Below are 12,884 nucleotides of genomic sequence, written 5' to 3'. Positions count from 1 at the left end.
AAAGTATCGACCTCCGAATTGCACGTAACACGCGTCAATCATCCATTTGCAATCGTAATTGCATACCTCCTAACCATCCGATCCACCGATCCACCGATACGCCATCCTCGGTACCCTCAACCTTGAAACAGCTCTCCCGCGTATTCCTCCGTTGCTATCTCAACCGCTCTCAAAAACTCGTTCAAAATTACCTCCCTTGAACCCCTCTAACACCCTTAATAACCCATCTAACGTCCCATCGATTCGGGAAAGGAAAGCTCGCGCTAACTAGCAATTGTTCCCGAGCACGGGCGATCTTCCTGCGCGAAAGAAACGAAACTCCTCTGTCCGTCCCTCCCGCCTATGCTCCACTTCCTCCCGTTGGCTCTCCTCGCGGAATATCGCTTTCGAAGCGTCGCTAGGGCACGTAAGATCCGGCATAGTTCTCGCATAATGATTCGTTAGTCTCCCCGGCGCAGCCATCGCGGGGCTACCTACAGAGCACGACTTCGTACGTAGACTTCGAGTGGCCGTAAGTGGATGGTACCGCAGGGTGGCGGTGTGCTCGCGTCCACACACCTATACGCACGTATTCCAACCTATACGTACACGTAGACACGCGTGCACGTCATACCGGGAGCTCGTTTGGTCTCTATTTGTCCCCAGAAGTTCAAGAGTCTGCGACACACGCGCTCGTGTGCGAGTATATGTGTGTTTGCACCAGTGTGTGCGTGTGCCTATGTGTAGGTATATATATATATATATATATATAGAACGATCAGCTCCCGGCTGGTCTCCTCACTGTGTCTCACCCTTTCTCTCTCTTTCTCTCACGAACGTCCCGCTTCCGTGGCTATGGCCTTCGTGGCCAGCATTCACGGCTCGAGCGAGATCCGAGTGCCATCGAGTCTGAAACTCGTTATCGAAACTTATGTGCCGCCTCTGCACGGTCCCTACCTCGCCCCTCCGGCGAGAGCACACGCGAAAATCCGCGACTGATTGCAATCAGCCCTCTTTGGGGACTTCCTACGCGGTCTACGGCGAACCCACCGACGACTTCCGCTTTCAGGAGGACGGCACACCACGCTTTCCCTTGCGAATCGGCGCTGGTACGACGAAGAAAGCTGGAAAGCTAAACGTTGCCCCTGTGGACTCTGGCGTTTCTTGCTTTTTGAGAGGGAAGCGAGAGGAGACTTCGTTCCGGGGATGCAGAATTATGGGATGTGCGACGGTGGGACACTCGACGGTGCGACACTCGGGGGCTTGCGAAAGAGAAAGGGGTCGTATACTAGGGATACGTTAACCCATTCGGCTTTTAGGTGATTCGTACTGTACGCGGACGAACTGTGTTTAGAGACTGACGAGAAAGAGTCGAGACACTCGAGACTCGAGTAGCATGATCCGAGTTAAAACGCGACACTGGTTTAAGCTGAATCGGTCAAGATTGGCGGGAAGCTTGACCTACGATTCAAGTAGCTATCTTGATGGACAGTAAGGTCTCCGTAAATGCACGAATTTCTCTACGATTAATATCATTTTACCAAATGTCACTGATTTTTGTTTTCATGGACCGTCCTGATCCGACTCTTACCAGATCTTTTCGACGAGCCTTCCGTTGTTAAGGCTCCGGATTGCCACGAAGCGAATCGTGCGGAGTAGCGCACGTCGCGACGAGCGGATTGAGCGGAGAGACGTGCTGCAGACGAAACGGCAGACTGAACGAGGGGACGAGCGACCAGGATGCAACCAATGAGCTGCGCAACAATTATTTATTGTTGCCAGACTGCCGCGTCGAGCCGGGCAGACCTGTCTGCCCGATGAAGATTGCTCGTTAAAGTCTGATTCTGGTCCCGAACGTTTTAAATGGCCACCGCCGAAACGATTCCGCTCGAACACACCCTCTACTCGTTACCTACAATTTTCATTCCTCGATATAAAAGCCCTGGCGTTCGTCTACTGGGCGTAGAAACTACGTCTCTACGTTCGATTATTAATTATTATTAGTATCAACATGTACGGTAAAGTCTCCTTAAATGCGCGAGCTAAAAGTCGATCATTTCGATTCGCTTCTCTGCGAACCACGCTATAATAAATTTTGGGAAGAAAAATTTCGAAAATTTTGAAAAAAAATTTTAGCTGACCAAGACCAATATTTTGGACCGTATCGGGACGAATTCAACTACCTGCCGTACTATCACCTTAAACTTTCACTGTGCATTTATCGTAGAGAAATTTGAGGATTTAGAGAGACTACCGTATAACCAAAGTCTCAACCGTGACAACGTAAGACATCGTGACATACGATAACAAAGATTTCCCAACCTTCCTAGTTTAAAGAAAACTGAGTGGCGTCACCTTCGCGAGCGTTCTCCATCTGCATATTCGACTTTCACGCGGTTGCGTCACGGTTAATCGCCATCGATCGAGCGGAGAGAAAAATTTCGGATACCTAAGACAATATTTGCGCGCGTCGTTCGGTTGGAAGGACCGTCCAACCAGCGAGCCTGGTCGAATGTCCGGTGTCTCGAACAAACAAAGAGCCTCTTCGAGGACTGTTCCCGACGTTCTGGACATCCTCTACGATTTGCTTAACACTTTCGATACCGAATTGTTCCACCCGACGTGTCGAATCGCGCTACCAAAATTGGACGAGACCCTTTCTTCGGAGTCGCGACAAACCGACTACTTTGCGTGGCGATAGCGGCGCTTTCAAGCTACGACTTTTAGGGGAAAAATAATGGTTTCAAATGGGAACTATCAGAAATTGAAAATAAAAATGATACACGTTGGGCAACGGTTGAAGTTTAAATCGCTTGGAAATTTTACACGCTTTCGAGTATCCAACAGAAGCTACTTCCATCCCTACTATTAACAAGACGTACTGTCTTCACTGATTCTTTACATTACATTTGCTAAGATACCACTCTTCGTAACTTTTTCGTTAGCGGTACTAGTTGTTTCTTAGGATCCCTTAGGATCCCCCCTACAGCTCGGTTACCTCGGGATCGCCAAACCCGTACTGTAGCTACATTTATGCAATGAAACATAGCTGCAGCACCCGAGGACCACCAAAGCTACCGAAACGTCACAAATTCTCTCGAACTATCGAAATCGACACCTATCCTTCCCGTCTTGACCCTCTATAGGTCACTCGGTTCACATGGTAACCTCTAAGGAACCTGGAGTGAAAAAGTGAAACAGTGAAAAAAAAAATGCCCAGGGAGTTCTTCCCTATAAAGGGTCAAGACACCTCCGTCCTAAACTCGCCATTGCGCCAACTCGTCCCGCGTATTAATCCTCCAGCCTCCGAATGAATTTCAACTTCTCCCCAAAGGAGCCCGTAACGGAGACAGGGTTTTGGAACGAAACGAAAATGTCCGACGATCGAATGTCTCCATTCGACGGCAGGCGCCTCGACGTTTCTGGCTGACAGCTCCGAAGCAACCAACGCCCCTGAGGTCGATCGATCCGATTGGCCGAGAGACGCAGATACACCCACGCGTACACCCACCACCTGCTCCCTGCAATTAATCTCCTCTCGGCAATTAATCCTCGTCGTGCGCCTCCGCGTGCACGCGATACGGCCGTCGGTGTGCGCGTCTCGCCATCTCGAGCATCGCCAGGAGGAAACAGGTGGACCGATCCGACCGATCGGCGCGGATTACGCCGTCGCTACGCTGTAATTAGTCGATTCCCGATCGGGTAGAACGGAAACAGAAACGCGGCTCGAGAACGCGATCGATACACAACATCGTCCTCTCGTTAAACAACGTTCCTATTTGGATGCTAGCCCCTTGGTTTCAACCGCGTGGAATGCTATTCTTATTCTATATACAACGTTGACTCGTCTCGTCGCGATACGCGTCAGTCACGCCGCCGAGGAAAAGACAAATATAAAGATCTACGCCGATCGGTAGCCGCCTGGAGCATCAAGAATGCATTTATAATATATTCGGGCAGCGATAAGGTAAACCGAGCATCGCTTCTCTTCCGACTTCATTTACGAATGTTTAGATTTCAAATTGAAAACGTGTTTTCGGCCGAAAAGTGTCGATCTTGCCGAGCTCTGCTCTACGATCTCAAAATTCCAGTAATCTTGAATCTCCGCTCGTTATACTTTTCGAGCTAAACCCGAGCATATCTGCGATCTGAAAATTCCAAAGTTTTCAGTGAATACTGCACGTAACGTTACGTACCACTTTTTTCCAAGGTAAATCTGAGCGTCCGCCGATCATTAAATACCCCCTCCCGATACTCCGTGTCATCCATCTTTAATGAACGATGTAAGAATCTATCCCGACGACAGAGGAATCTAAACAAATGTTGCGCACGTACCTGTGTGGGCGTGAGATTGATCAGGGACGCCAGGTGTTCCCGTTCCGGGGCGCTCAGATATTTCTGCTGTTTGAACCGCCTCTCGAGCTCGTGAACCTGCTGCTGGGTGAAGAGAACGCGACGCTTTCGTCTTTGGGTTAGGTGGGGAAACTGCATCCCGCCGACGCCCATGCTGACACCGACGCCGACGCCGACGCCCATTCCCATTCCCGAGGACTTGGTCACGTCGCCCATCGACTGGCCCACCGAGCACCCGGCCATGTTGGACCCGGCGCCCGCCGCCGCGGCGCCCATCAGCCGCGAGACTGCAAAACATATTGGAGAAACCAGGGATAGTAACTCTCTTTTCCTTAGTTTATAAGCATGTCTTTCAGATTGTCCCAAAAGTTTCTTTCGCGACTTTTTGCGCTCGAGTTATTTTCTGCGCCGGTGTTTCATAGAAACGGGGAACCGAATCTCTCAGGCCGATCGCACACGGCGCAACCGAACCAGTTTCAAACCACTCCGAAACTAGTTGCACGCGACCGCGGATCTAGGTGAAACAAAGACAGTGGAGCAGATAAAATAAAGAACGCAAACAGGTTCGAAACACTAATTTCAAATCGGTTGCGCCGCGTGCGATCGGCGTCGGAAGTTGACGTCACGCGGCCAGGACCGGCGCAAAGTAGATTCAACCCGGCTCCACCGTTTTAAAAGCACCGAGGTCTACGAAAATTACCTAATTAAAGAACACCGATTTTTGTTAACTTTTCGTAGAATGAGGATATCATCGACAGATGCAAGACATTTTTTTTTTAGCAGCGATGATTCGGTACGAAAGACCGACCAAAATCGTCGAAGTATTGTTATTTATATTTCTCGTTGCGAAATGTCGAGTGTAGGATTTTAACGCGAAAGGTCGCGCCGGCCCTGTACACGGTAATGGATCCTACACAATTCGGTAATGTAACATAAAATATCGTGCGTGCATTGTTTGTTAATAAATCGAGAGAAACTTTTGGGACAACTCGATACTTTGGCAAAAATTTCTGCGCCGATGATTCTTTAAACGATTAAAGAGAAGAACGAATGAAGCAATGACGTTTGTCGCCGTTTCTACGTCTCGGTAGAAGCGAGCCACTTGGACGCGTCTCTGCTAGTTTGTATTACGGGAAAAAGTATGATAGTTTTCAAGATGTCCAACCGAGGGTTAGATCAATGGTAAGATTTGACGGATCAACGAGTTTTCGAACTAAATGTATTGAAACTAAGGTATGTTTATCCTAAAACTAATAGTTACCGAGGTATTCAGCTTCTAAAGCAGCGTCAATGCACCACTGGTTGTTTTCATCCGAGGGCGGAGACGAACAAGCGACTGCAATACATTTGTGGTTGAATATCTCGGAAATTATTGTTTTTGGGATAAATGTACCCTAACCACCTAAGATGACCTAACCCTCGACTCCCTCCTCCCTCGACTTCAACGTACCCTATCCAACTACAGTTCGTTGCACGGGAGTTGGCGAGGAATAAACTATCGCCGTGGATATACGTAAAAAAAAAAATGAAAGAGTTCGAGAGCGTGATTACGATACAGTGCGACTGCTCGAAAGAAAGGGCCAAAGGCGAAATTTCCTTCGTCTCTGTTCCGTTCGGTTCGTAGGTGTCTCGCCAACTCTCGAGCAATATACAATACCCCATACTTAACGCAACAAAAACATCGCGGTAACGTTAATTACAATAATCCCCGCCCTCGTACGCCCTTCTCGCGCCACGAAGACCGCGTTCCTCCGGCCGCGGCCGTTTAAAATAATTTCCAGAGGAGACAACCGTGAAAAGTGAAATGGTGACGCGATCCCGAGATGGCAGCGAGAGGGACGGACAATCGTGCCTCTGAATTCGAGCTACTGAAACCCAACGAGCAGTCCATCCCTTGTCAGTTGGCGAAGGGCTGTCAAGAACGGTCCCGGACAAAAGGAGCGATTTAGCCGCGCGAAAGTGCTACGTCATCGAGCACGGGAGGTCCGAACGACCGAGGTACCGAATTATTATTATGTCTGTGAGAACGCACTCCTCCCGAGGCCCCTGTCAGCCCAGTCCCGCCGCGAGAAAGACATACCACTCGAGACACCGGGAGCAAACACTGCCGAATTTGTTTACGCACGCCGCTGGAGACGAGCAGACCGGTGAAACTGATAAAAACGATAACGATTAGGGCCTCCTCGATGTGTACCGGTTACTAGGTTGTGGATAGGTGGGTGGATAGATGGTGGATGGGTGGTGGAGACGACCACTGCAGGCAGCAGGAGCGAAGGTTAAACGAAAGTGACTTTGGTTGGAAGAGAATAGGTGAAGAACAGAATGATTTAGAAGAACAGTTTTAGGGAGCTTGGAAATCCTGGACCATTGGGATACCATCGCTCTGAAATAGAGAGGCTCGCGATGGTCTAACCAACTTACAAAACCAACGTGAAACAAAGTTGAACGTGATCTAATAAGTAGGTGATTTAGAAGAACGGTTTTAGAAAGCTTGGAAATCCTGGACCTAAAGCAAAGAGTACCTGGATCTCTCACTGACCTCTGTCTAATGTCAAAACAACGAATTCCTTCAAATTCTTGCTGCCCCCATGTACATACCCCTACTACATCCACCTACAACATCCCCTCTGAATCAAGATGCAATTGGCTCCCCGATACCTGCAACGAGCCCCCGCGACCTTCGACCTCGAGTGTCGGGCCAATTTCCTAGTCATCGACGAATCGTCTCCCCCGCCTTTCTTGTCTTTCAGACAATGGAAGGCATTCGACGATTCCAACTTGTGCGAACGCGAGGGCGTATCGGGACGAAGACCTAACCTCGTTAGGGCCTATCTCGTTAGGCAAATCGACGTTTTGGCGCGTCTGGGCCACCGGCGGCGAACAATGACCGGCCATAGACAAACTTTTGCGTGCCGCTGGTGTTTCGTGGACTTACGAGGGCCAGACATTGTCTCTACGATCGAGAAACATCTACGCGTTTTATTCCGTGGCCTTTCAACGACTCGAAGTAGACGAGCAGGGTTAAGCCAGAAAGATATGATTAGGGGAGGAATCGATCCTACATGCCCGTTAGTGTCTCGATGACGCGTCCTGCGACATCGTCCAACTAAACAGAAGATGGTAACATGGGTGGTGGTGTAGCGAGCCTGATGGACATCTCGCGATAAAGAGGAAGCCCTGACACCCCTCGGAAGCCTTCATCCAACTAACCCTTTACTTACTATGAATTTCTCGAAAGCTTTTAAAATTCTAGACATCAACTTATACAAATTATCTCTCAAAAGGAAAAAAGCTTCTCCTGCCACCAAATAATTAAAAACTGAACTCGTAAGTCCCGACAGTAAATAAAGGGTGAAACTAATGCACAGCGACGTTAAACGTTAAAGATTCGACGCAACGGTACCGTGTAAATACGAATACCAAAGCAGAGCGCTCGCGAACGACAGACCGCCGCAATTCGTTTCTCCCGGTGTTCGAACCCGTAGGAATACTTCGATCTCCTCGTAAATCGGGTCCGGGCCACCGTCGTCGAGTCGAGCCAGCGCGACGAGGGTCCAGGCTTATTTGTTTAACTAAAATCTCCCGTGGTGTCCGGTAGCCACGCGTTCTCAAGCCGAGGGGATCGATACGTCTCCGGTGGTGGCCGGAGTGGCGCGTGCGACGGACAGAAATCCAAGGAAACGTACGTCTGTTGACACAAGTCCGTAGGACGCGCTTTTGTTGGCCCCGCGATCTTCTTTCGGGAGGATAGGTTCTCGCTGTACGAAATAAAAGTACGCCTCGGAGTAGAAGCGTCGCGTATTCGACTGGGATTGACGAAGACTGGGTTGGATGAAGAAATGAGGGAAGCGGAAGAATTCAAGGTGGAGGAAGCGACGAGGAGGAGTCGAAGAGGATACTTTTTGATGGGCTACGTGCGACGAAAGTATTCTACGAGTAGAAAAGGTCCAAGAATTACATGCTAGGACCTAGGTGGACCGTGTGCAATTAGCAGAAGGCGTAATGCGTTGTTCGAGCGAGGTAGAAGTGAGAAGAGGACGACTAGAGGATGTTCAACATGGAGAAGGCCTCCACTCGCGGTGGATATCGTTGCTATCACTCGATGTATCCAGCTTGTACCTTTTCCAGGAGTCGCGTCTAAAGAAAGGCACTTCCGGGAACGGTGGACGATCGAGATGAAACTTGGTGGGTATTGCGAGGGATACAAAAGGATCCCAGATATTCTAATTTCAGCTTCGGCAATTTTGTACAGGTTTAAGAGATACAGGTTTTCAATTCTAAATCCGTCATAATAATTCTTCGGCACTTTGGACGATATATTCAGCGACAATGTAAGATTAAGATAAAAAGATGAGAAAATTTGTAAAACAATACGACATGTTCGAAGCAAACGATCACAGCGAATGAACAGTCTCCTCTAAAGTATCTGTATCTTTTAAACCCGTGAATTTCCGAAGTTGACATTTTATACTCGGTGTCCTTCCACAGCATCCTCCAAATTTCGTATCAATTGGCCAGGGGTGCCTTTTGGAACGATATCCAAAGTACTAACGGTCGAAAAATTCCGTGGTAGGACGTAAGCTGTATCGGGAAGCGCGACAAGAGGAGGATCGAGAAGAATTCGGATACGCGACGGGGGGATCCCTGAGTCCATGTTACGAGGCAACGACACGAAAGGACACCCTGTTGGTGGACTTTGAAACACGAGCCTGGCCACTTCATCGATACCTAAATGGACGTAAGCACCGGATAAGATACGACTCCGATAAAAGCGGGACAGACGTGCCCCGTCGAAGGCGAAAGGGATGATCGCGAGGAGAGTATTCGAAGACGAAACGTATTTGCACGACGCGTTCCAAGCTTTCCCCTTTTTCTAGCTTCTGGATGGTTACGCTTCGCGTTGGACGTTCCGGCAATAAAAATCAGCCAGATCATCGCCAAAGGTTAAGAGTACAGACTAACCGACGCGTTATCGGTGAGCGACAGACTGCGACGGAACGTTGATGATGCCTTGTGTGGGGTTGTTGGAAGTTTTTAAAAGACGATTCACGAAATGGTACAAGGTCTTCACGAAAATGGAGTATTACGGAGATAGAAACGCGTTACTTTCTATGTTTCTTTTTTCTATTTTCCATTTTTTACGTTTGATGATCCTACAAGACCGGAATTTAACGTAACAACGAGAACTTGTAATCGTTGACCCGAACGCCCAGTACATTCCTTGTTATTCGTAACATAGAACTATAACATAAATCTCTGTCGATATTACTTTTATTCCGAACGACCGACTCTCGCTAAATCTGCCGGGCGACTTGACTGTTCGTCGCCGGTTGTCGATGACCCGACACTCCGCTAAACATTCTAAACAAAAAAGCGACAACGCTCGTGTGGCCGCCAAAAACCGCTGACCAGCGTAATTCTTACATTTACAACCTACGTCGACCAGGCTATCCCAATCTTCTAAAAACTAGACTCGGTACGCATCGTGCAGCGGTGTCACTGGACCACGAGAAGAAGCTACAACCACATCTTCGAGCTTCGGTTACCAAGAATACGTCGGTCCTCGAATACATCTCGTCTTTCACGAATCGCGGAACTCGAAGAATAACAATAACGCGAAGTGAACGGAATTAGAGCGACGGTGTTTCACGGTGCGACCGTGGCATGTTAGTAGAGAAGTTGGAGAGAATAGAAGGAGGAAAAGCATACTCACTGGCAAAGCGGGGGTCGTTGGTGGCCGGCGGGGCGGGCGCGTACCAGGGATGATGAGACCTCATGGGATCGGTGGCGGTGGCACCTCCCGCGACCCCTGATCCCGCGTGGTGATAAGGGGACAGCTCCGCGGCGCAATACTGATACTGAGAGGTGAGCTGCATGGTAGCGTAAGGATTCCCCATGGCGGTCATGCCGGGGCCGGCGGCGTCGTTGGCACCGGAAACCGGTCCGGGAGTGCCGCCACCGGGCGTCGAGCCTCCGTGAAGCGGTGGACTGCCGCTGCTCGCACTCAAGCTACCGGTATTGCCGCCCACTCGGGCGCCGCACGCGTTCCCGTAAGGCGAGACCTGAGGATGCGTGACCACGCCGACGCCGATTTCCTGACCGAGCTTCCTGTACGATTCGTCGTTCGGGGACAGGATGCTGTTGACACTGAACGGTATAGTATGAGCGCCGCCAGCCGCTTGTACGTGGGACGAGTGCTGTTTGGGCGACAGGTTCACCGCCAGGTCAATACCGTTTAGATCGTCCGGCAGCAAGCTTGCCTGCTCCAGCTGAGTGTGTTGTTGTTGTTGTTGTTGTTGTTGTTGTTGCTGTTGCTGTTGATGCTGGTGGTAGCTGGTGGCATTACCGTTTCCTTGGTTCCCGGCGTTGTTTCCGCCGCCTCCGCCGCCGCCGTTGCCACCGCTCATCTCGGCAAGGCCAGCGCCGTCGAAGTACTTGAAGCTCGCGCTTCGCGGAATCCTGAGGCCGGCGCTAACCGCGAGAAAACGACATGACGAACCTGCCACCGCTGCCAGACGCGCGGACCTCGACGTTGTTTCGAATATCTCGGACGCGGCGTCCGTCAGACGATCCGTGGAATCAATTCCTTCCTTTCTTTCCTTTCTTTCTTTTTTTTTCTTTTTTTCTTTTTTTCTTTTTTTTTTTATTTGATCAGGGATGCCAAAGTCTCGCGTTAACCGATCACTTTGCACGGTTCGGAGGGTTCACAGTCGCACTTTGATCATTCACACCGAATAATCCTCTAACTGCACGATATTACACTGGTTCCCGTTGGATTCTTTGGATATCACTGGGAGTCAACCGATACGATAAAGTTCGCGAGTAGCGTCCATCTTCTCTATACCCGGTGCTGGACGCGTCCAGCGACGACAACACCGCGTCGTCCGGCGCATTTCTCCGTTCGAAGAGGGCACTTGCTCGACGCTCGACACGCGAGAGGGCTGGAGCACACCACCTGGTCGATGGTCAAGGACAACCAGCGAGCGTCCCTCGGCTTCTAAGATCGCCGTTCGCGAATGTAACAACGGAGAGGAGAGCACGGTTCGATGTGCGTCCGCCGCGTGGTGGCAGCGACGAGTCTCCTTGGCGAAGGGTCTCGCGCGCACCGGACGAGCAGTCGCTCGACCCTCGGAGGACGAAGGAGGCTTTCGCCCGGCAGGTAGATCACACGTCACGTCACGGCACCGAAACTGACACGACACGATGGGAAGAACGATGGCACACACGTGGTCGAGGATAGTGGCCGGCCAGAGCCGGCCGGCGGCCGACTGAAATCACCCGGGGGGTCTTCGAGTCCTTGGACTCTGCCGATAGAGAGACGATGGTAGATGTACCACTCTACGGGTTCGCCTCCACCTTCGTCGAGGATACACTCTCTCTTCGTAGGAGAGGAGAGCGCGTCTATGGATGGCTGGCTGACTGGCTCGCTGGCTGGATAGATGGATGGATGGATGGATGGATGGATGGATGAATGAATGGAGAGGACTGTCGGGTACTCCTGGAGAGGTCCTCACGGCCGCTTAGACCCACTCGACCAGCGGCTCGGCCGGTCGCGCTCGCTCGCTCGCTCGCTCGCTCGCTCGTCCGGGCTCGGGCCCCACAGCCTCTCGCGGAGAACCCGTACGACGACACGATGAGTGGAGTGCCCACTACGGAGAAGTGCCTGCTACCAAGAGTCGTGATGAGATGTCCCCTTTTGCGTGTGAGAGAAGGGCTCCCACTCGGTCGACTAGAGGGGATCGCGGGGCTACCTAACCGACCCCCAGCCAGACCCTGGCCAGACCTAACCATCCTGCCATTGGACGAGCTCGGCCAATAGCAGACCTTCGACGCTTTCATTCGCTGCACCACCGTCGCTACACCGTTGGCGAGCTCTCCCGCGTACCTCCTGAAACGCGTCCGCCTATCGCGCCGCTGAACCCCGGCTCCCTGCGGAGGACCACCGCGCCCGCCTCGTCTATCGGCGTTTCATGGCCACCCGTGCTCGGAACGGCCCACCTTCGTCGTCGAGGTTGCTGCCACCCTTCCTGCCCGACACTCTCTCTCTCTCCTCTTTTCCCCCTCTTCGATTCTGGCGCTTTGTCCTTTGCGACTTCTCCGTAGGTACACGCGCCCTGCTCCGCGACCTTACCGACCATCTTATCGCGCCCTTCGCCAAACGTCAACTGCGGCCGCCGAACACCGATGTCGCTCGATTCCATGCTTCTTTTTTTATCGCAGCGCGGAGAACATAACTCTGGTTACAACGCTCTTCGATGTATCGCAGTTTTTACGTTACGATATTTTACTTTGCATCCCTCCTCGACTTCGAGCTTCTGTAGCTAGAAGTTATACGGTCTTATATATCTTTAATTTCTTACGATAACTACATTTCTTTGTCTCTGCCTTTTATCTCTTATCACACTGGGCCCCTAAAATGCTCGGGTACCTCGGGATCGCTACACCCGTACTGTAGCTACCGTCAGGAATAGCTACAGCTCCTGAGGTCGACTAACTACCTAACGACTACAAAACGCGACGCTTTACGACATCTGTAGGAAATCTTCCGAACG

At 50.9% G+C, this 12,884-nt stretch overlaps 1 protein-coding gene across 2 annotated transcripts; it reads right to left on the bottom strand.

Moving 5' to 3' along the window:
* Positions 1 to 4,166: 4,166 nt before the first annotated feature.
* Positions 4,167 to 12,779, bottom strand: LOC128894046 (homeobox protein Nkx-2.4-like). Of its 2 annotated transcripts, XM_054155453.1 has the most exons (3): positions 10,046 to 12,779; positions 5,594 to 5,668; positions 4,167 to 4,619 (listed from the first exon to the last, which is right to left on the bottom strand). In XM_054155453.1, exons 1-3 carry the CDS (start codon positions 10,737 to 10,739, stop codon positions 4,168 to 4,170), a joined length of 1,221 nt encoding a protein of 406 aa, XP_054011428.1. In that variant the 5' UTR covers positions 10,740 to 12,779; the 3' UTR covers position 4,167. The 2 variants fall into 2 exon arrangements, with proteins under 2 accessions (XP_054011428.1, XP_054011429.1); XM_054155454.1 differs by lacking the exon at positions 5,594 to 5,668.
* Between the last annotated feature and the right edge of the window lie 105 nt (positions 12,780 to 12,884).

The sequence above is a fragment of the Hylaeus anthracinus genome, unplaced genomic scaffold (genome assembly GCF_026225885.1).
Source record: "Hylaeus anthracinus isolate JK02 unplaced genomic scaffold, UHH_iyHylAnth1.0_haploid 3, whole genome shotgun sequence".
Classification (NCBI taxonomy): Eukaryota; Metazoa; Arthropoda; class Insecta; order Hymenoptera; family Colletidae; genus Hylaeus; species Hylaeus anthracinus.
This window is presented reverse-complemented; position numbering and strand designations above follow the sequence as displayed.